Source organism: Procambarus clarkii, chromosome 19 (genome assembly GCF_040958095.1).
Source record: "Procambarus clarkii isolate CNS0578487 chromosome 19, FALCON_Pclarkii_2.0, whole genome shotgun sequence".
In the NCBI taxonomy this organism is placed as follows: domain Eukaryota; kingdom Metazoa; phylum Arthropoda; class Malacostraca; order Decapoda; family Cambaridae; genus Procambarus; species Procambarus clarkii.
In genome coordinates this window covers 15,876,627-15,898,376 of record NC_091168.1, presented here as the reverse complement: position 1 = coordinate 15,898,376, position 21,750 = coordinate 15,876,627, and the positions used below count along the sequence as shown (strand labels likewise).

Sequence of the window (21,750 nt, the reverse complement as noted above, 5' to 3'; positions counted from 1 at the left end):
GAAGTTGTTAAAGTTCTTATGATGAAAATAATTTCCGAGTCTTAGAAGTTTGTTAAAGGTCTTATGGGAGAAATTCAAATTCATGTTTATGAGCCAGGGTTTTTTCAGGTAAATTTTGTCAGTCACAGATTTTAGAAGTTTGTTAAAGTTCTTATAATGAAAAATAATGTCATACGAGTTTGTTAAAGGTCTTATGGGAGAAATTCAAATTCATGTTTATGAACCAGGGTTATCAAGAGGGTTAGAGGCATTAAATATGCAAAAACTAAAAATAGAAGAAAAAGAGGCGATATAATCACTACGTTCAAAATAATAACAGGAATCGATAAAATTGATAGGGAAGAATTCCTGAGACCCGGAACTTCAAGAACAAGAGGTCATAGATTTAAACTAACGAAACAAAGCTGCCAGAGAAATATACGAAAATTCACTTTTTTGAGTGGTAGACGGTTGGAACAAGTTAAGTGAGAAGGTGGTGGAGGCCAAAACCGTCGGTAATTTCAAAGCATTATATGACAAAGCGTGCTTGGGAGACTGGACACCACGAGTGTAGCTCTCATCCTGTAACTACACTTAGATAATTACCTCCTGGTCCTTCCCCTCCTGTTGTTCGTTCTGCCCCCCCCCCCCCCTCCTTCCCCTGCTTCCGGCCCCGTAACGTCTGAGGGTTACGGAGCCGATGCAGGGGTTAGTTGGTCTTGAGACTCTGGCAGCCTCGGGGGATGCCCTTTTCGGTGTGGCGACGGAGGCATTCAAGTCTTCTCCCCCGGCCAAAGCCTCTGGGTCTGACCAGTGGGCCTCATTCTATCCGGCTTCTAGGGCTGCGCCGGCCTTGTCTAGTGGGGTCGGTGCTTGGGGGAAGGACTTGGCCCCGGGTCCTGCGGAAAAGGACGCTGGGGCTGGGGAGGGGCTGACTTGGGGGCCTTGGGCCCAACTGGACCCTGCCTGGGTTTTTCTATCCTCTGAGCGGGACTTACTGTTACAAGGGGTGGGGTTTTCTTTTCCCCCCTCTGTTTATGAGTTTGATTTGGTGTTTACCCCTCCCCTTATTCGGTTCCATGTTCCCCGGGCGCTTCGGTTCTGTCTTTCCGGAGGTTTTTGGCTTATCGTATCCAACCTGTTGCGGTGCGGGCAGCCCTTGCGGCAAACCTCCTGCGTGACCTGGATTATGCCTCAGCAATGAATCCCTCGGCTTTCAAGTTTTGGACTTTGTTCCCTTTCTGGCTCCGTTATGAGGTTCTGGAGTCGTCCTGGCTGGCGGACTGTCCTGTTTTTACCTTGGAGGCTTGGCACTCCTTCTGACATTCCCGCATGCTTGAATTGCGGGAGGCTTCGATGGTGCTTCAGGTTTTCCTGGGGGGCGACCTTGTGCACCTCAATGATTGCTTGTTTGCTCCTGCCCTTCCCCGGGATGTTGGTGTCGTTCAGCTCCATGTGCAGGTTCCCTCCCTTTCGGCAGCGCAGGTGGCGGAGAACTTAAGCGCTCGGGGCCTTTTGGTTGCGGCCTTGCACTTCTTTTCCCTCCTGGAACTGTCTTCCAACTGGCTCTCGGAGGATGTAGTGGCGCTTGGGGCTGTTCCTGGGTCTGGCACCCAGGATCAAGGGTCTGTGCGGGAGCTTGAACATCGCGATGCTGGTCTACCCACCGGGTCAGGTTTGGCTTCGTCTTGCTGTTCTGGTTCCTTCTGGGATGTCCCATCTGCCTCTGTCGCGATCGCTGGGTTCGGACCCATGTTTTGTGTCTGGTTGTTGCTCTCCACTGTTGTTTGCATACCACGGCTTCTGTGTCCATGGATGCGCTTTGGGTTTTGGTTTCCCTTCTTCCCTGTTCGAGGGTGGGGGTCTCCCAGGTCATACGCAGGGTTATTAAGGTTAGCCAGCCTGCGGTTTATCCCCATGCCCATGATGTCCGCAAGTTCGTGGCTTTTGATGCCGTCTTTAGCAATATGTTCTGGGCTGACATTCGGGCGCGGGGATTTTGGCGGTCGAACAGGGTCCTGGCTGCTTGTGTCCTTGTAAACATTCCTGGACCTGGTCAGGCCTGTGTTGCTTTGGGTCGGCGGATGCAGCCAGTTGTTTCAACTTCGGGTTGAGGAGTGAGCAGCAACCGCCTCCCGGGTAAGTCCCTATTCCTCTTCTTCCTCTGTGGGTAGTTAGCTCCGAGAAGCCGTAGGGGCTCCCCCAAGAAAACCAGCGTTGAATGTAATGAAACGCATTTTCTTGGTGAGTCTCGGAGGCTCCCCGGCATCCCTCTCTCCCTCCAGTCGGCGTTATTTTTCACATGTTTTGACATCCAGCCTCAGAACTGCAGGTGTGGATCGCCGGCGTGGTAGGTCTGGGGCTACATCTTTCCCCTCTTGGGGAGGGGGGTGCTGCGCTGACAGCGGCGCGATGACGGGTGGCGTCATACTAGTTTGCTCATTTTTGTTTGGGGAGTTCTATCCACTCATTCGGCTTTTGGTTGCAATTTTCACCAGAATAGGGGATTTGTTTTGGGACGCCTGCCTTTCTGGGTACCTAACTCGGTCGATGGCAGACATATAATGCTTCCAAATACACAGGGGGTTTCTATAAGCCATTGCTCCCCTTACCTCTCTAGAGGGGGCCAAGTTTTGGCTCGTGGTTCCCGGTAGGCTCATAATAACTCCATACACATGACTGATGCCAAAGTCTGACATTAGCATATCAGCCTAGTAAGCTCTGGGGAGCCTCCGGGACTCACCCAGAAAATGGCATTTCATTACATTCAATGCTGGTTTTTTACTTATCTGTGGGTAGTTAGCTTCAGGGAGCCGACGAAGGCTCCCCACAGACAACCAGAGTTGAATGTAATGAAACGTTATTTTCTGGGTGAGCCCTGGAGGCTCTCTGACCCCCTCCCTCTCTCCGGTTGGTGGTTTTATCATTCTACAAACTAGGGTGGTGAGCTGCCTGCTCGCCTGAGTTGGCTTCCCCTCACCACTTTCGGGGGAGGGTGGGGCAGGGCGCTAACGAGCGGGCACGCTAGTTTAATGACAATTTGCTGATTTGTTTTCTTTTGGGAGGAGTTCTTTGGGACTTTTCGGATGTAGTTTGTAATTTTTACCAGTTGGGGATTTGTATTTTTTTGCCTAATTTTCGGGGTGCCCTTCCCAGTCCATGTATAACATACTTTAAATGTAGAGTGCTCATAATGTCCTCCGTGCGTCTCTCTGAGGGGGACTAGGTTCTGGCTCGTGATCCAACCCGTCCTCTTAAGAATACAGCACAACCTTGATTCAATGTACTATATGGGACCACCCCCAGTTCGTTGGAGCGTTGGATTCGTTGCAAGAGGTGACCTTCAGGAGGCGTTGTGTCAGTGTCTTTTTTTTTTTCTTGTACACAATAAAAATGCATTATCATATTACATACTGTACCTAAATAATACTTCTCTACTAAAAAATACTGTAATTCATAAATTTACCTTATTGTTGGAGTAATGTCCATCTAGAAGTTTCGTGAAGTTGTGAATGCTCTACAGTAAATACGTACTGCAGTGTATGCCGTTTTAGCACTGTGTGATTAAAAGTAGTTCTGCTGTATGTTGAGTACTACAATACAGTTTATGAAAACTATAGCACACTAAAATTACTGCAACTTTAATTTTAACACTGTGTACACACTTAAATTTAACACATGTTCTAACTGTTCATGTCACACACGATGTTTTTAGATGTTTGCATCAGCTTTTGCTGGTGCTCGCTGCTGCTGTGCGTTCAGCTGCTTCTGAGCTGGTGCTGGCTGCTGTTGTACCAGTGCTGGGTACGACTGTTCTCGTGCTGGGTACGGCTGTTCTCGTGCTAGGTATGGCTGTTCTCGTGCTTGGTACGCCTGTTCTCGTGTTTGGTACGGCTGTTCTCATGTTGGGTACTGCTGTTCTCGGGCTGGGTATGGCTGTGTTCGTGCTGGTTGATTTTCTGCTACTAGTTCTTGCATAATATTGCTTCATTTTTGGCATTAATAAGGCATTATTTGTAAACCCCTGAGTCATTTTGTTTTATAACCAAAGAGCTGTAGTAAAAAAATGGTCTATTCCACAATTATTCTTCCACTGGCGGATAAATACTATACGTCAGTCGCAGACAAAGCTAAGGGCACTGGGTGCATACTGTATGAACGCAGACTAAGTCTGTATGTACACCCTTCAGTAGGCTGGTGTTTAAGCCAGATCCAGTAACATAAATTTTTCTTTAATATTCGATTTACATCAAATTATTTATTTTTGGGTTATATCTTTAGTTTAGCAACATTATTACGATAATAAGAGCTATAAAAAATACTTATTTTGGAACCGATTTATTAATTTTATTATTTTGAAGCCGTAGGTCATTGAACTATGGCGACGAAATTGAACAAAACACGCCTGGTGTTGTGTTCGATTTCCAGTAACAAATTTCTCTCAAATACTCGATTTACATCAAATTTTTTATTTTTCTGTTACATATTTAGTTTAGCAACATCATTACGGTAATAAGAGCTATAAAAAATACTTACTTTGGAACTGGTTTATTAATTTTATTATTTCGAAGCCGTAGATCACTGAACTGTGGCGACAAAATCGAACAAAACAAGCATGGTGTTGTGTGGACAGGGATTAAACCCGTCCACTCGTGCTGGAGTTGTGCTGCCAGTAATGTGAATAATTTCTCAAATAGCAGATATCTCTCATATTACAGTATATTTTAGGTTTTTAGTTTAGTTTAATTAGGATAATAAAGTTATTAAAACACCAGTTTTAGAAATGACTTATTAATGTGAAACATTCAAAGTCATGGGTCACTGAACTATGACAACACAGACGAAAGTGAGTGAAACCTCACTGTAAAGTGAGGTTTACTGTACAGTATTTCCTTATCTGTCCACCCTCACTCATCTTGTTTCATCACAGAAAATGTATATAAGAAGAATTCAACACATTAGCTAGGTATTCACGCTTCAGCCTTTAAATTATTTTACAAAGATACGTGTGCCACAAATCAGTGAACGAAAATCATTGAAACTCAGTCGTTCACTTGTGTGGACGACTCTGGCTGGTGTTTGGTTAATATGCGCCACTTCTTGTGGACCATTCTGGCTGGTGTTTTGTTCATATGATTCACTTGTGTGGTCCACTTGTGTGATCCAACTTGTCTTATGAAGGAATTATTAATTGTAATCTGTGATAGAATGGGAAAGTTTTCCACCAGTCTGTGAACTCTGTCCCAACAGCGTAAGCGTGTGGACCACTTGTGCGGTCCACTTGTGTGATCGAACTTGTCATATGAAGGAATTAATAATTGTAATCTGTGATAGAATGGGAAAGTTTTCCACCAGTCTGTGAACTCTGTCTTGACGTCATAAGCAAATCCGAGCATCCCCCGCTTCGGCGAACCATTGTTCGTCGAATTGGGTGAGTAAATCCATCCTGAAAAGTGTGTGAACTAGCCGGAGATTCGTTGAATCCGGGTACGTTGAATCGAGGTTGTACTGTAACGTCACTTTTGGCTTGTATGCTCGCTATACCAAAAGTGGACGTAATTTGAAATTTAATCGGCTCACGAAAGTGACGTACTGTCCCGTTTTCTGTTTGAGTCGTCCGGCTTACTCAGAAAGGTTAGGAGAGGAAACTTTCAATTAACGTTTTTCATGACGTTTTGAAACTTTATGAGAATTTCCTGCCCACCTAACCTATCAGAGGACCCTTAACTAACTGCTGTTGAAAAAAAAAAGTCTCAAATTTATTTTAATTTTTTTTTCATTTTCAAATTACGTCCACTTTTGGCCATATGGGCAAACGGCCAAAAGCGATGTTATTTTTAAGAGGACAGGTTGCGTGATCCCCAGTATGCAAAGAACTTTCGTGACTGATGACACCAAACATTGCACAAGTCAGTTTGGAGAGCTTCAGGAAGCCTCTGGGTCTTGCCCAGAAAATGATGTTTCATTACATTCAATGCTGGTTATTATTTACTAATAAACCATCTCCTACTGCCTATACTGCCTAGTAATACTATACTTGTTTAAGCTTCTCAAGTATACATCTTGCACTTTATGTGAAATCTCCTCTTTTCTCAGGGATAGAAATTGCACAGATAACCAACCAGCAGGATTTCATACTAGTTATGAAAACAGTGAGAATCATTAAAGATGGTGGGAGATACTACAGTATTTACAACCCTACATTAACTACAGGAAGGTTAAGGAAGGAATGTAATAAATACAATACAATGAAACTTGCCTGAAAATAATAGAAAAGGTGGCCATAGTGGTAAGGAGAGTCAGAGCAAACATCCTATTACTTGGCATTTTAACCACCGGGAGTACAAGTGAATATAGAAGAAGGGATACAGGAGGGTTATGGATTATCTGCTCGAGGTTCAGTGGGAGACAGAAATGGAAGTAAAGTCAACAAAGTGATGATGAAACTTATAACACAAAAATGCAAAGAAGCAACAGAACAAGTCATATCTCTCAGGAGGGAAGTGGATTAAAGGAGAACAACAAACTTATGGGTTCAATAATGAAAGACGGAAAAGACAAAGTTTGGAATAAGGACATGGGTACAGAAGCAAATTGGGAGACACTACGGAGAGCCAGGAATGAGTACACCAGATTCTGGAGGACAGCAGAATAGCAGTTCGAAAAATGACATTGCAGCAAATGCAAAGAGCCAATCAAATCTGTCTTGGGAACAGAGGAAAACAATGTGATCATATTGTAGAGACAGGGAGGAACACTCAAGTTAATGTAGAAGAGGTAAAAAGACACCATTCCCTACTTACAAATTTTTTGAGCTATGGCGTAATTTTCGTCGGAAAATGCGACTCAACTTACGACCGTGTCCTCGACTAACGACCTTTGTTGATACGTGTTTGGGTCGACCGAGCGCGTGGTTCCTGGTGGAAAACTGAATATAACAAAAGCAATAGGACCAGACCTAAATATCACCATGGTTACTGAAGGAAGCTGCAGGTATCTTGCACTACCCATTAACTATAATGTTCTACATTACACTAGAGATGGGAGAGCTACTGGAAATCTGTAAAAATGCAAATGTCATTGCAATATTCAAGAAACAAGACAGAAAATGAAGCACTAAATGTTGCACCAGTGTCATTAACATGCATTCCATTCACAAGTTTAGAAAAAATCCTCAGAAAAAGGATTGTAGAACATTTGGGGAGAGTAAATTTTATTAAAGAGGCACAACACAGCTTCAGAATAGGAAAATCATGCTTAACAAACTTAACCGAGTTGTATGACATGGTCACCAAAATAAGACTGCATCTTAAGGGGGCATTAGGTTCCAATTTGCCCCAAAAATGCAATAAATGAAAACTCGTTCGATTTCAATCAAACTTTTTTGACAAGTTCTATATGAAAAGTGTTTCATCTGGTCCAAGTTTCAGCATCGTAGCATAAATAGGAAGGGAGAAAAAAAATATTGAAGTAGTTGTGAAAATTATGCAAAAATGGTCAAAATCGATTATCAATCAAAAGTGTCAACTGAAATCATAACTACGACTCTTTGCTATCACAATAGCATATATTAAACAAATATTATAATTAGTTTAATTGGAAAAAAATTAAAAAAAAAAAGGATTTTTTTTTTTATATATATATATTTTTTTCTTTTTTTTTTGGGGCGATTTGCATCAAACTTACACACCTGACTGTACGTAAGCCTATCTGTAAGGATGCCAATTTTGGAGAAAATTGGTTGATGTCAACCTCAGCCACAGATTTTAGAACCTTAGACTTTATTCATTTCTGTTTTTTTTTCAATTGACACAAACGTTTACAAAACTGATTCCTTTTTTATTCAATTTACATGAAACTTACACAGTATATGTGGAGGGCATGTCTCTATATTGGGGGGCTTTCATTTTTCTCTAAGTTCATTTATTGATTTTATAATAGCAATAAACATGCCATATTTGCAAAAAAAATTTGGGGAACTTTGAACATTTGTATTAGGAAAACTAAAGATGTTTTGGAAATTCTAAAGCCCCAAATCCTTTATTATATGCTAATGTGTCAGGAAAGTGTCACAGAATAATTATATCTGAAACGTGTGTTCTGAAGTGTGGACTTGAAAATGTGTAAAAAAACATTGAAAAAAAAAAAACTCCCTTTTTATTTATGCTGCAGTACTGAAACTTGGGACAATTTAAGCACTTTTCATATACAACTAGAAAATTAATATTGGTTGACATTGAACAACTTTCACTATAATACTCAGATGCCCCCTTAAGAAAGGTGGATCTGCATCTAAAATAAGAAAGGTGGATAAACTGCCCAAAATCTTTTGATACAGTTCCCCCTCAAGAAAATAATGCACAAGATGGAGAGATAAGTGGGCTAGAAAACCACTAAACTGTTTATAAGAGTATTTGACAGACCGGAAACAAAGGTTCATAGTCAGAGAGGATATGTCAGGCAGAGGGAGGGAGCTTATACATATTGATGTTTACATATGATGCAAAGTTAATGAGGAGAGTTGAATTGCAGAGGACTGAAGAGTGCTGCAAGAAGACCTTGACAAACTTCAAGAGGGGGGCAGATAGATGGTTTCTGGAATTCAATCCAAATTCAAATACACTCTTACCCAATACTTGCCTTAAATTTTGTTCTTCACTATTCCAATACTATTGCATGGTGTGAATGATTTTCTTGTATAATGCTTGCATGATTATAAAAAGAGAAGAAAATTTCATGTACTGTATTTGAGCAGTTTGTCTTTTACAGATAATTGAGAATCTAAATATTGGTCTCAGTGAGGACGGCAGCAATATAGAGATGACTCTTAATATGCGTGATGACTCGCTCAAGCTATGGAGAACAAGACGACAGCGAGTCATCTACTCAATAACAAACTGTGCTGTCAGTTTGAAGGTACAGTAAAAAAAAATTCCCATCAACATGATTTCTATTAACACTTTGTCACGCCCAGCGGGCCACCTGCATCGCACCGGAAGGTAGACTGAGCATTGCCGGTGAGCACACAACCCAATGTCAAACTCGTTCACTTACAATGTTTATACTAATAATAAGAATAAACAAAATTCAATGTATGACGCCGAGAGCATCATCACCCACTTAGCATGTATTGTTTTAATGATGCCGAAAGCATCATCGGGGTGCCAAAGTGTTAGTAAGTAAAACAGTTAAAAGTATCAAATGTTTTCAGAAGGAATATTGTGCTGAACAGCTCTTCAACCATTAACCTCTGTGATGCACCGCATTTGTTGTGACATTCCCCCTGTGCGCATAAATTCAAACCCCTGAACATGTACGTGTAACAAAAAATATAAAATTCCACTTACTTTGGCTGTGGGGACGTGGAGAAGGTGCAACATGACATCATCACAGGCTGGTCTCCTGTGTGTGAAGCTCCAAGATGCTGTCAGATGTGCTATTAAAGCCTCGTGAGGCTTTAACCCTTGAACTGCACAACGTACCTGCAGGCCCCCGTCTGGTTTGTGCAACGCGCCTCCAGGTGTTTCTATTTTTCATGTTCCATTCAAAACTGGCGCGCGGTGACCCGGGTACGAAATGGATGCCTTTGGGGCCCCAGTGATCGTGCGCCATCTTGAAAAAAATTCCCAGCATGCCCTGCAGCCGTGGGGAGCCTCGGTTTCAAAGCAGCAATCATGTCTGATGCATCGTCTACAAGCTCCTGCTCCACGGTATGATGACCTAGACTATGATCCAGAGAAAGACCTTACACAGAGGTCTGATACGAGTGAGGGAGAGACTAAGGTGGATGATGTGGCGAGCGTGTATGGTACACGCGCCTCGCCCGGCCTGCCTTGCTGCCCTGGGTCAACATTGTTATCACCACCACCACCATGTATGTCTCCAGATGGAAGTTTATTTAGTGACAATTGTGACAGGTTGCAGCTATACTGAACCAAGATGGTATGACTCTCCTTCACACAAATAAAAAAATGCTGCTTTTGGCCTTGCAGTATGTAAGTCACAGGTGGAAACAAATGAAAATCATCAAATAAATAATTTACTGAAAAAGTCATGAACAAAAATGACACATGACAATACTTGGCTATCATGTAATGCAAAGGTGAACAAGTTAGTATGGCCTTAAATGCAAAAATAAACTATAAGCAATGAATGAAAGCATAAAAATTTACTGGTGTACTGAAGACAGCTACCATAGCATCCAGCATACGATGTTGGCTGAAGGCAGACGGCATTGCAGGAGACTAAGGTGTTCCTACAGCACTAAGAGAGAGACTGGCTCTCCAGGGTTGTTGTTGTTGTTAAAGATTCGCTACCTGGAACAAAAAGTTCCAAGCAACACGGGCTATGCTCTCCAGGGAGGTGGCATCCTTTATATAGTCCGGCGGTGATGTGTCAACGCAAGGTGGACATCTGGTCAACTAGCAAACTGCTCATTGTGGCTGGCGGTGCCTTTGTGTTGAGCTGCACCACTGCCAGTTGAAGGTGGCTAACTGCTTGTTTGTGGCGGCAAACTACCAGTTATCAATGGCGCCGGCTTGACTCTGAGTCGTACCAGGCTGTGCCAGGCCCTAGGGGGGTATGGAGAGGTGGCAGGACTGATGACTCATCTGGGCTGGTGTAGATGTAGACTTCCAGTGCAGAGGCATTGAAGGTGAAGGCAAAAGGCAGTTCCACTGCTATGCAGGGGATTCACGTGACAACTCCTCCCCGAAGCCTTTTCCTAATGCCTGAGATGTCGATGCTGGAAGGAGTGTGGAAGCGGAAGGTTCCACTTCATGAACACGTGATAGTGCGTCCACAACTACGTTGTCTGATCCTTTGATGTAGAAGATCTGGACGTTGTAGTTTTGTAGGTACACGGCCCAACGAAGTAGACGCTGGTTGGAGAATTGGGGTTGTTGTAGAAAACGAAGAGGATTATGATTGGAATAGATGGTGATGGGTTGGTGTCGTTGAAGGTAAGGTTCATATCGTTGCAGGCATAGGACGATGGCGAGTAGCTCCTTCTCTATTGTACTGTAGTTTTGTTGGTAAGGCTTCAGCTTGTAGCTGTAGTAACTGACTGGTAGGACTTTCCCCTCTCTTTGCTGCATCAGGACACCCCCAATGCCGACGCTGCTGGCATCAACATTAAGGATGAAGGGTTGTTTCACATCTGGAGAGGCAAGAATAGGGCTAGTACACAGCAAAGTTTTCAGTTGTTCGAAGGCAATGGATTGTGAGTTGGTCCAAATGTATTTCCTTTTAGGGCTGGTTCGATTTATTAATTAAAGGTGTGGCAACTATGCTGAAGTTCTTGCAGAACCTACGATAGTAAGACTAAGTCCCAAGAATCTCATATGTTGTTTACGAGAAGTGGGCTGTGGATATTTTTGGATGGCTTGAAGATGTATGTCTAAAGGTGCTAAGGTTCCACTGCCTCTAACATGACCAAGGTATTGTACTTTACCTTTAGTAAACGTGGACTTGCCCAAATTAATGGTGAGACCAGCCTGGAGAAGCCTGTAGAATAGTCGTTGTAGTCGGTCAAGATGTTCTTCCCACGAGTTGTTCGCTACAACGATGTCGTCCTGGTAGGCATAGGTGTTGTCAAGATCTTGAATGACGAGGTTGACAGCTCGCTGGAAAGTAGCTGGGGCATTGCAAAGTCCAAAAGATAACCATTCATACCTATAAAGGCCAAAAGGAGTGATAAAGGCTGAGATATCTTTAGCATGCTCAGAAAGTTTTATTTGGTGGTAGTCCTTTAAGAGATCTATTTGGGACAAAAAGGTGGCGTTACCTATTGCATCTAAGATGTCGTCGATGCGAGGTAAAGGATAAGAGTCTTTGACGGTAACTGCATTTAACTTCCTATAATCGGTGCACAATCTTACCTTGCCATATGGTTTGGGAACCAGCATGCATGGTGAATCCCAAGGAGACTCACAAGGTGTAGCTAATCCATTGCTGAGTAGGTACTTTACTTCTGCAAACATGGCTTCTCTCTTCTGTAAACAGATGGGGTAGTAAAGTTGACGGTTGGGTATCATATCAGGAAGCAGCTGGATATTATGTTGCACTAAATTACATTCCTGTGGAGTGTCTTGAAACAGTTTTTTATGCATAGATAGTAATTTAATTAAAGGAGCACTATTATTAGAGTATTCTAGGTATTTGGGAAGATCTTTTAAAATCTCACTGTTAGATTTCATGGTCTCGATGGCATTTTTACATCAGATAGAGAGGTAGCAAGGTATATATCACTGTTGGGATACCTCTCAGTAAAAGCGGATACATATAATAACACTGGTGGCGGATTACCTTGATAACTCTTGAGCAGGTTGATGTGACAGAGTTGTGTCTTGCGACGCCGGTCTGGAGTCTCTAGAATGTAGTTGTTGTTCTTGCATTCTTTGATGCGATAAGGTCCTGAAAATTTACTTTTAAATGGAGAGGTTGGGATAGGAAAATAGGCTAGAACGAAGTCTCCTACATTAAACTTTCTTACCTTAGTATTCTTGTCAAAGTGTGCTTTCATCTTATGTTGGGAGGTCAGCAAATTAGCACTACCAAACTTATGTAATTGTTCAAGTTTATGTCTTGCTGGCGCTGCTGGCATCAACACTAAGGATGAAGGGTTGTTTCACATCTGGAGAGGCAAGAATAGGGCTAGTACACAGCAAAGTTTTTAAGAAACTGAGGCACATTAAGGGAATCACTGAAGGTGGTTTACGTCAAGGAATCTTTAAAAGCTTTAAGAGGACCACGGCACTTACGACCATAGAGCATCTCTTTAGGAGATACTCCAAGGGACTCATTAGGAAGACTTCTGAAAATACACATAAGGAGATCTAATTGCTTATCCCAATCCTTCTCAGTATCAATACAAAATTTCTTTAACAAAGACTTAATGGTTTTGATGGTTACGTTCCAGAGATCCCTGTGAAGCAGGATGATATGGACTGGACAAGACTTGGGTGATGTTAAATTCCTAAAGGGTTTTCTTAAACAACTCACTGGTGAAATTAGTTCCACAGTCACTTTGTATCTCCTTCGAGAAACCATACTGAGTGAAGATCTTCATCAGATGCTTGACATCTGTAGCAGCTGTAATATTCTTAACGGGAACTGCTATTGGGAACCTGGTTGTAGGACACATTATAGTGATGATGTACATGCTGCCTGCGTGGGTTTTTGGTAAAGGCCCAACGCAGTCGATTATTAACCTGGTAAAAGGTTCAGAAGGCACAGAAATAGGGATAAGTGGTTCTTTGGGAATACCTACATTTGGTTTTCCTGCCATTTGGCAGGTATGATAATTGATAACATAGATCTTGACATCTCATGCCATGCCTGCCCAAAAATAGTCCTGTAAAAGGGCATTACCCTGTATAAGTTTTATGGATCCCATAATGAGACATTGGGCCATGAGCTAAAGATATGATATCTTTTCATAATGATGTTGAAACCACTAGTTGATTCACGCAGCCCAATCATCCTCCGCCTTAAGCTTACTGGGTCTGTATCTACGATACAATAATTGATTAGTGTCTATATAAAATCCTGGAATGGCATCAGTCTTAATCTGTGCTTGGTAGAAAAGAGGGATTAGTGACAAATCTGCTTGTTGTAACTTACAGAACTCCAACTGGTTGAGATTAGGAGGGAGGCCTCGCACGTCTTGAGGGACAGCTGCTGCTACTTGTGATGGATGAACGGCTTGAGCACGTGTAGTCACTAAAACAGGCTGGGAGAACTCTGCTGATTCTTCTGTCACGGTTTCCTCTTCCTCTGCTGCAAAAGTCATAGCAGAATCTTCTTCCGTGGCTGAGTCACATACCTGGGGTTTGTCACAGATGATCAAATTGGTGGAATCTTGCTGGGTTGGCCAAGTCGTTGCCCAGGAGAAGTTGAATTCCTGGCTTGGGGAAAGGTTTTTCCCGAATAGCAACTTGGACCTTTCCACGAATGAATGGAGGCTCCAGGTAGATTGTGGCGAGCGGGTATGGTGTAGTTGCAGTGAGGTCAGTGATCAGGACAGTTTCTCCAGTAATTACCTAAGTGTAATTACCTAAGTGTAGTTACAGGATGAGAGCTACGCTCGTGGTGTCCCGTCTTCCCAGCACTCTTTGTCATATAACGCTTTGAAACTACTGACGGTCTTGGCCTCCACCACCTTCTCACTTAACTTGTTCCAACCGTCTACCACTCTATTTGCGAAGGTGAATTTTCTTATATTTCTTCGGCATCTGTGTTTAGCTAGTTTAAATCTATGACCTCTTGTTCTTGAAGTTCCAGGTCTCAGGAAGTCTTCCCTGTCGATTTTGTCAATTCCTGTTACTATTTTGTATGTAGTGATCATATCACCTCTTTTTCTTCTGTCTTCTAGTTTTGGCATATTTAATGCTTCTAACCTCTCCTCGTAGCTCTTGCCCTTCAGTTCTGGGAGCCACTTAGTAGCATGTCTTTGCACCTTTTCCAGTTTGTTGATGTGCTTAAGATATGGGCACCACACAACAGCTGCATATTCTAGCTTTGGCCTAACAAAAGTCATGAACAATTTCTTTAGTATATCGCCATCCATGTATTTAAATGCAATTCTGAAGTTAGAAAGCATAGCATAGGCTCCTTGCACAATATTCTTTGTGGTCCTCAGGTGATAGTTTTCTATCTAGAACCACTCCTAGATCTCTTTCTTTATCAGAATTCTTTAAAGATTTCTCACATAATATATAGGTTGTGTGGGGTCTATGTTCTCCTATTCCACATTCCATAACATGACATTTATTAACATTAAATTCCATTTGCCAAGTGGTGCTCCATATACTTATTTTGTCCAGGTCTTTTTGAAGGGCATGACAGTCATCTAAATTTCTTATCCTTCCTATTATCTTAGCATCATCAGCAAACATGTTCATATAATTCTGTATACCAACTGGTAGATCATTTATGTACACAATAAACATCACTGGTGCAAGAACTGAACCCTGTGGTACTCCACTTGTGACATTTCTCCATTCTGATACATTGCCTCTGATTACTGCCCTCATTTTTCTATCAGTCAGAAAATTTTCCATCCATGATAGAAGCTTACCTGTCACCCCTCCAATATTTTCCAGTTTCCAGAACAACCTCTTATGTGGAACTCTGTCGAAAGCCTTTTTTAGGTCCAGATAGATGCAGTCAACCCAACCATCTCTTTCCTGTAATATCTCTGTGGCTCGATCATAGAAACTGAGTAAATTCGATACACAGGATCTTCCAGATCGAAAACCATACTGTCTGTCTGATATTATATCATTTCTCTCTAGGTGTTCTACCCATTTAGTTTTGATTAGCTTTTCCAATACTTTCACTATTACACTTGTCAATGATACAGGTCTATAATTGAGGGGGTCTTCCCTGCTGCCACTTTTGTAGATTGGAACTATGTTAGCCTGTTTCCACCCGTCTGCTACGATTCCTGTACACAGGGATGCCTGAAAGATCAGGTGAAGTGGAATGCTGAGCTCAGATGCACATTCTCTCAGAACCCATGGTTCTGGTGTCCCAGAGAACATAAAGGTATAGTGCTCTTGAAAAATAGGTGAGATAACAGGAAAGTGCTAAGGGAAGTGAAAAATCGGATGAGAAAAAGTTGCCCTAGTGTTTACAGTGCAGAGAAGAACATTCAAGATGGCCACTGGCAAGGGGAAAAACAAAACAGAGCTTGATTTTGAGGGATTCAATGAAGAAAGCATTGATATTAGTAGTCTACATAACAAGTTGGTAAATTTAGATACTATAGTGAACTCTCATGTAGAAATAATTAGTAAATTGAAAGAAAGTAATGACCATTTGAATAGCAAAGTTTTATGTCTTGAGGGTTTAGTGAAAGACTTGCGCAAGGATAAGAATCAATTGGAAACAAATTGCAAAGCCATGGAAGAAGAAAATAAACTCTTAAAAATAGCTTTGGAAGAAGTTAAAGTAAATTTAAACATAAATGACTACAATAGGTTAGGCAAGGAAATTCAACAGGAGAAACAGCTTTTGTCAGCACAGATGGAGGAAGTTACACAGGGAATAGAACAGTGCAAGAAAGATATGCAACTCACTTATGCACAAGTGGCCAAGGAGAAGGAAAAAATAGAAGAAGCAGTAAAGGAAGTCAAACACTGCAGCAACCAAGATAAAACAAACATTAGGCTAGAAGTGAGGAAAGAATTGGCATCTAACCCGAAGTTGGTGCAAAACACAGTTGATCGGAGTAAGTCCCTGATCATTTTTGGCTGCAAAGAAAAGGCGATAACATCTAGGTCAGAAAGAGCTGTAGAAGAAGCTAAAGTAGTAGATAAAATTGTTGGCCTCGTGGAAGGTCTTACAAACAGAGAGAATGTGTGCGACTACAGGAGAATAGGCAGGTACGTAAAAGGGAAAGATCGACCTTTGAGGATCACCCTAAACGGTGCCAAACAGATGGAAGAAGTACTAAGGAATGCTTGAAAATTGCAAAGGGATGAGGATGGGAAAGGGTGGTCATTAAGACGAGATCTTTCAAAAGAAGATAGAGAGAAGCTGAAACTAAACCTCGCCGAGGCAAAACATTTAAATGAGAGCAGGAATGAAGAAGAAATAAATTCTTTTTTCTACAAAGTGATAGGGGTAGGCAAACCAGCAAAGTGGTACATAAAGGCAAACCAACAAAATCAATAGAGAGAGGGGGAGTGAAGAATAAGGAGAGAGGGGGAACAAGTTCCTGAAGATTGCATACACCAACATAGATGGAGTGAGATCGAAGATACTGGAGTTAAGTGATGTAATACAGCTGCAGACACCAGACATTGTTGCACTCACGGAGACAAAACTTGAAGATGTAATTTTAAATGAGGTCATATTCCCAAGGGGCTACTCAATTTGGAGACGGGACAGAAAAATTAGGAAAGGCGGTGGCGTTGCTGTGCTGGTAAAAGAACACCTAAAGGTGAAGGAAATAATGACTGCCAATCCACAAGAAGTTGACATAATAGCACTAGAGATCTGCTATGAGGATGATAAACTAATGATGATAAATGCATATAGTCCACCGCCAAGCAGCACATGGTCAAAGGAGGAGCTAGATAGTAAACGTGAAGGTCTTATAACAATAATGAGAGAGATTATAGCGAGAGCGGATAACGATAGATCACGACTGTTGATAGTCGGTGACTTCAACTTGAAATCCATAGACTGGAAAGCATATGAAGCTAAAACAGAAGATTTTTGGACCTGTAAATTTGTAGACCTCATCCTGGAAACATTCTTGTATCAACATGTTAAACAAGCTACGAGGATGAGGGAAGGGGACGTTCCCTCCATGCTAGATTTGATATTTACCAGGAAGGAGGAAGAGATATTTGACATTCAGTACCTTCCTCCCTTGGGTAAAAGTGACCATGTCTTTTTGGGAATAAAGTATGCAATGCGTTATAAGCTGGAAGAAAATAAGGAGGTTGAAGCAGTTGAAAAACCAGACTTCAGGAGAGGACATTATGGTGACCTTAGAAATTTTTTTAGTGAGTATAATTGGACAGACTTGATGCTAGGCAAGGAAGTGAATGAGATGTATGGCAAGTTTTGTGAAATATATGATAAAGGCACAAAAAAATTTATACCAAAACAGAGATGCAGAACTAGGAAACAGGATTGGTTCAATAGAAATTGCGAGAGGGCTAGAGACCGAAAGACACAAAAATGGAATCAATACAGGAAGAGGCCGAACCCCCAAACATACCAGCGATACAAAGATGCGAGAAACAACTACACGGCAGTGAGGAGAGAGGCAGAAAGAAATTTTGAAAAAGGGATTGCGGACAAATGTAAAACAGAACCAGGTCTATTCTATAAATTCATAAACAACAAATTGCAGGTAAAGGATAATATTCAGAGGTTGAAAATGGGAAATAGATTCACGGAAGATGAAAAGGAAATGTGTGAAACACTAAACGAAAAGTTCCAAAGTGTGTTTGTACAAAATGAAATCTTTAGGGAACCAGATACAATAAGAATTCCAGAGAACAACAGAACACATAAAGGTGTCTAGAGACGAAGTGGAAAAAATGCTCAAGGAGCTCGGTAAGAACAAAGCAGCTGGCCCAGATGGCGTTTCACCATGGGTGAAACTGTAGTCCAGTGTAGGTGACTTGAGGTGCAGCGGCTTTTAGTAGAATAGACTGCAGCGAAGCTGTGTCCTTCAAGATGCGTATTGTGCTCTTACCCTCGAAATCTTCACCATTGGCTAACACAGTTCCTGGATACACATGTCTGTCAAATAAAGCAAGATCACTAACAGGAACATATACATGTAGTACAGGCTTGGTAGGCTTAGTGGGTGGATGCTTTGGCTTAGGTGAAACTGTACTAGTGGTTTTACACTTAGGATTTGGACACTGGTCAATGAGATGTCCATATGTTTTGCAGTAACGACAGTAAAGTGCATAGTTAATGTCTTTACGACTTACTGTAGGTGAAGCTTGACTGGACCAAGATGGTTTACTGTAACCTGAGGCATAAGATTTATAAATTAAACTGTAAGTATCAGCTAACTGTGCACATTTACTGAGATTTGTCTTTCCCTTATCTGCAAGATATAGGTGTATGGGGTTTGGTACTCTGCGGGTAAACTCTTCCATTGATATTAAATTGAAAAGTTCTTGGAATGTGGTCACCTGAGCTGAGTCTAACCATTTTAAAAAATACCTGGTTTTGGTCTGCACATACTCCACATAGGTTTGAGCCTGAGTTTTTATATAGTCCCTGAAGCGTCGTCGGTAGCTCTTAGTGGAAAGTAGATAGGCGTCAAGGACTGCTTGCTTGAGTACATCGTAGTCAGTCTCGTTTGCAAGAGTACTGAGGGTTAAGGCAGCTCTTCCTGTAAGGTGTGACCTGAGAAGTATAGACCATTGATTCCTAGGCCATTGTAACTGGGTGGCCAAGTCCTCGAATGACACAAAAAATGAATCTACTTCTGCCTCTACAAAAGGCGGCATCATTTTAATACAATCTGTAGGCTTAAAACATACCAGTAAGTTGGCTTCTGCTTCACGGCGCTGAGAGAGGTGGGTTACCTTACCTTGAGGTTACCTTGAGGTGCTTCTGGGGCTTAGTGTCCCCGCGGCCCGGTCGTCGACCAGGCCTCCTGGTTGCTGGATTGATCAACCAGGCTGTTGGACGCGGCTGCTCGCAGCCTGACGTATGAGTCACAGCCTGGTTGATCAGGTATCCTTTGGAGGTGGCTATCCAGTTCTCTCTTGAACACTGTGAGGGGTTGGCCAGTTATGCCCCTTATGTGTAGTGGAAGCGTGTTGAACAGTCTCGGGCCTCTGATGTTGATAGAGTTCTCTCTCAGAGTACCTGTTGCACCTCTGCTTTTCAACGGGGGTATTCTGCACATCCTGCCATGTCTTCTGGTCTCATGTGATGTTATTTCTGTGTGCAGGTTTGGGACCAGCCCCTCAATTATTTTCCACGTGTAAATTATTATGTATCTCTCCCGCCTGCGCACAAGGGAGTACAGATTTAGGCTCTTTAGTCGGTCCCAGTAATTTAGATGTTTTACTGAGTGGATTCTAGCAGTAAAGGATCTCTGCACGCTCTCCAGGTCAGCAATTTCTCCAGCTTTGAAAGGGGCTGTCATTGTGCAGCAGTACTCCACTCTAGAGAGCACAAGCGTTTTGAAAAGTATCATCATCTGTATAGCATCTCTAGTGTGAAAGGTTCTTGTTATCCAACCTGTCACTTTTCTTGCAGTTGTGATGGCTACTTTATTGTGTTCTTTAAAGGTAAGGTCTTCCGATATGAGTACACCCAGATCCTTTACATTGCCTTTTCGTTCTATGTTATGATTTGCCCGAGTTTTGTACGTGGTTTCTGTTTTTATATTTTCAATTTTTCCATAGCGCATGAGCTGGAACTTATCCTCGTTAAACACCATATTATTTTCTGTAGCCCATAGAAAGACCTGATCTACATCTGATTGGAGGTTTGCTGTGTCCTCTATGTTGCCAACTCTCATGAAAATCCTAGTGTCATCTGCAAAGGATGATACAGTGCTATAGGTTGTGTTCTGGTCTATGTCCGATATGAGGATGAGAAAAAGTACTGGAGCAAGCACAGTACCCTGAGGGACTGAGCTCTTCACTGTTGATGGGCTGGATTTTATTTTGTTGACTATTACACATTGGGTTCTGTTAGTCAGGATATTGTAGATCCATCTGCCTATTTTCCCAGTAATTCCTTTTGAACGCATTTTATGTGCAATAACATCATGGTCACATTTATCAAAGGCTTTTGCAAAATCTGTGTAAATTACATCAGCATTTTGTTTGTCTTCCATAGCATCTAATGCCATATCATAGTGGTCCAGCAACTGCGACAGGCAAGAGCGCCCTGTTCTGAAACCATGTTGTCCGGGGTTATGGAGATGCTGTGATTCCATGTATTTTGTGATCTTACTTCTTAGCACTCTCTCAAAAAATTTTTATGATGTGCGATGTTAGTGCTATCGGTCTGTAATTTTTTGCCTCTGCCTTATTTCCTCCTTTATGGAGTGGTGCTATCTCTGCTGTTTTTAGTATGTCAGGGATAACGCCAGTATCTAGGCTTTGTCTCCACAGAATGTGAAGGGCCTGCGATAGTGGTTTTTTACAGTTCTTGATGAATATGGAGTTCCAAGAATCCGGGCCTGGTGCAGAGTGCATAGGCATACTGTTTATGGCTTCTTCAAAATCTAGTGGGGATAGGGCGACGTCTGATATATGATTTGATGTTGGTATCATATCCATGAAAATTTCATTTGGGTTATCAATCTTTAGTGCATTTAATGGCTCGCTGAACACAGTCGTACTGCTTCCTCAGTAACTCGCTCATTTCTTTGTTGTCATCGGTGAAAGTTCCATCTCCCTTTCGCAGGGGCCCGATACTAGATGTGGTTTTTGATCTTGATTTTGCATAGGAGAAAAAAATATTTCGGATTTCTCTCTATTTCACTGATGGCTTTTTGCTCTCTTTGCCTCTCCTGAGTTTTGTATGATTCTTGTAGCTTGAGTTCAATTGTTTCTATTTCTCTACCTAACCTTCTTCGCCGTTCTTGAGATAGGGTGCGACTCTCAAGTTGTTCCGCGATTCGTTTTCTTCGCCTATATAGGGAACGATGTTCCCGTTCCAATCTGCATCTCTCTCTCTTTTTTCTTAGGGGTATGCGGTTTGAACATATTTCTAGTGCTACTGAGCTTATTTTTTCCAGGCACTGGTTCAGGTTTGCATTTTCTAGCTGTTCTTCCCAGTTTAATTCTGTGAAGTCCTGGTTTATTTGCTCCCAGTTTATCTGTTTATTATTGAAGTTGAATTTGCTGTAATCTCCTCCACCGGGAATCTGGACTGGTTTTGAAGGTCCATTCCCCATGGTTGTCAGAACTTCAATTAAGTTGTGATCTGAGTAACAGGTATTTGTAATCATTATGTTCCCGATCAACTCATCATTATTAGTGAAAATGAGGTCCAGCGTGTTCTCCTTCCTAGTTGGTTCTACTATTTGCTGGTTTAAGGCAAACCTATCGCACATCCGTAGCAGGTCATTTGCATGTGCCTGTTCATTTAGGCTACTTCCTGGTATTCTTTCTGATATTACTGTATTAGCCAGGTGCTTCCATTTCAGGTGCCGTAGGTTGAAGTCCCCAAGCAGGATGATGTTCGGAGCTGGATTTGCGAGGTTTTCCAAGCAGTGCTCTATTTTCATTAGTTGGTCTTTAAACTGCTGAGGGTTTGCCT

At 42.1% G+C, this 21,750-nt stretch overlaps 1 protein-coding gene across 4 annotated transcripts in view; it reads left to right on the top strand.

The window, feature by feature from the left end:
- The window catches only part of LOC123757619 (protein CASP), a 285,090-nt gene that overhangs the window by 141,236 nt on the left and 122,104 nt on the right, over window positions 1–21,750 (top strand). For 2 of the 4 annotated variants that reach the window (XM_069326987.1, XM_069326986.1), the window contains exon 6: window positions 8,749–8,895. The exons of the other annotated variants lie outside the window; for them this stretch is intronic. In XM_069326987.1, coding sequence (XP_069183088.1) covers window positions 8,749–8,895 — 147 coding nt within the window. The remainder of the gene's footprint in view (window positions 1–8,748; window positions 8,896–21,750) is intronic. 4 annotated transcript variants of the gene reach the window in all.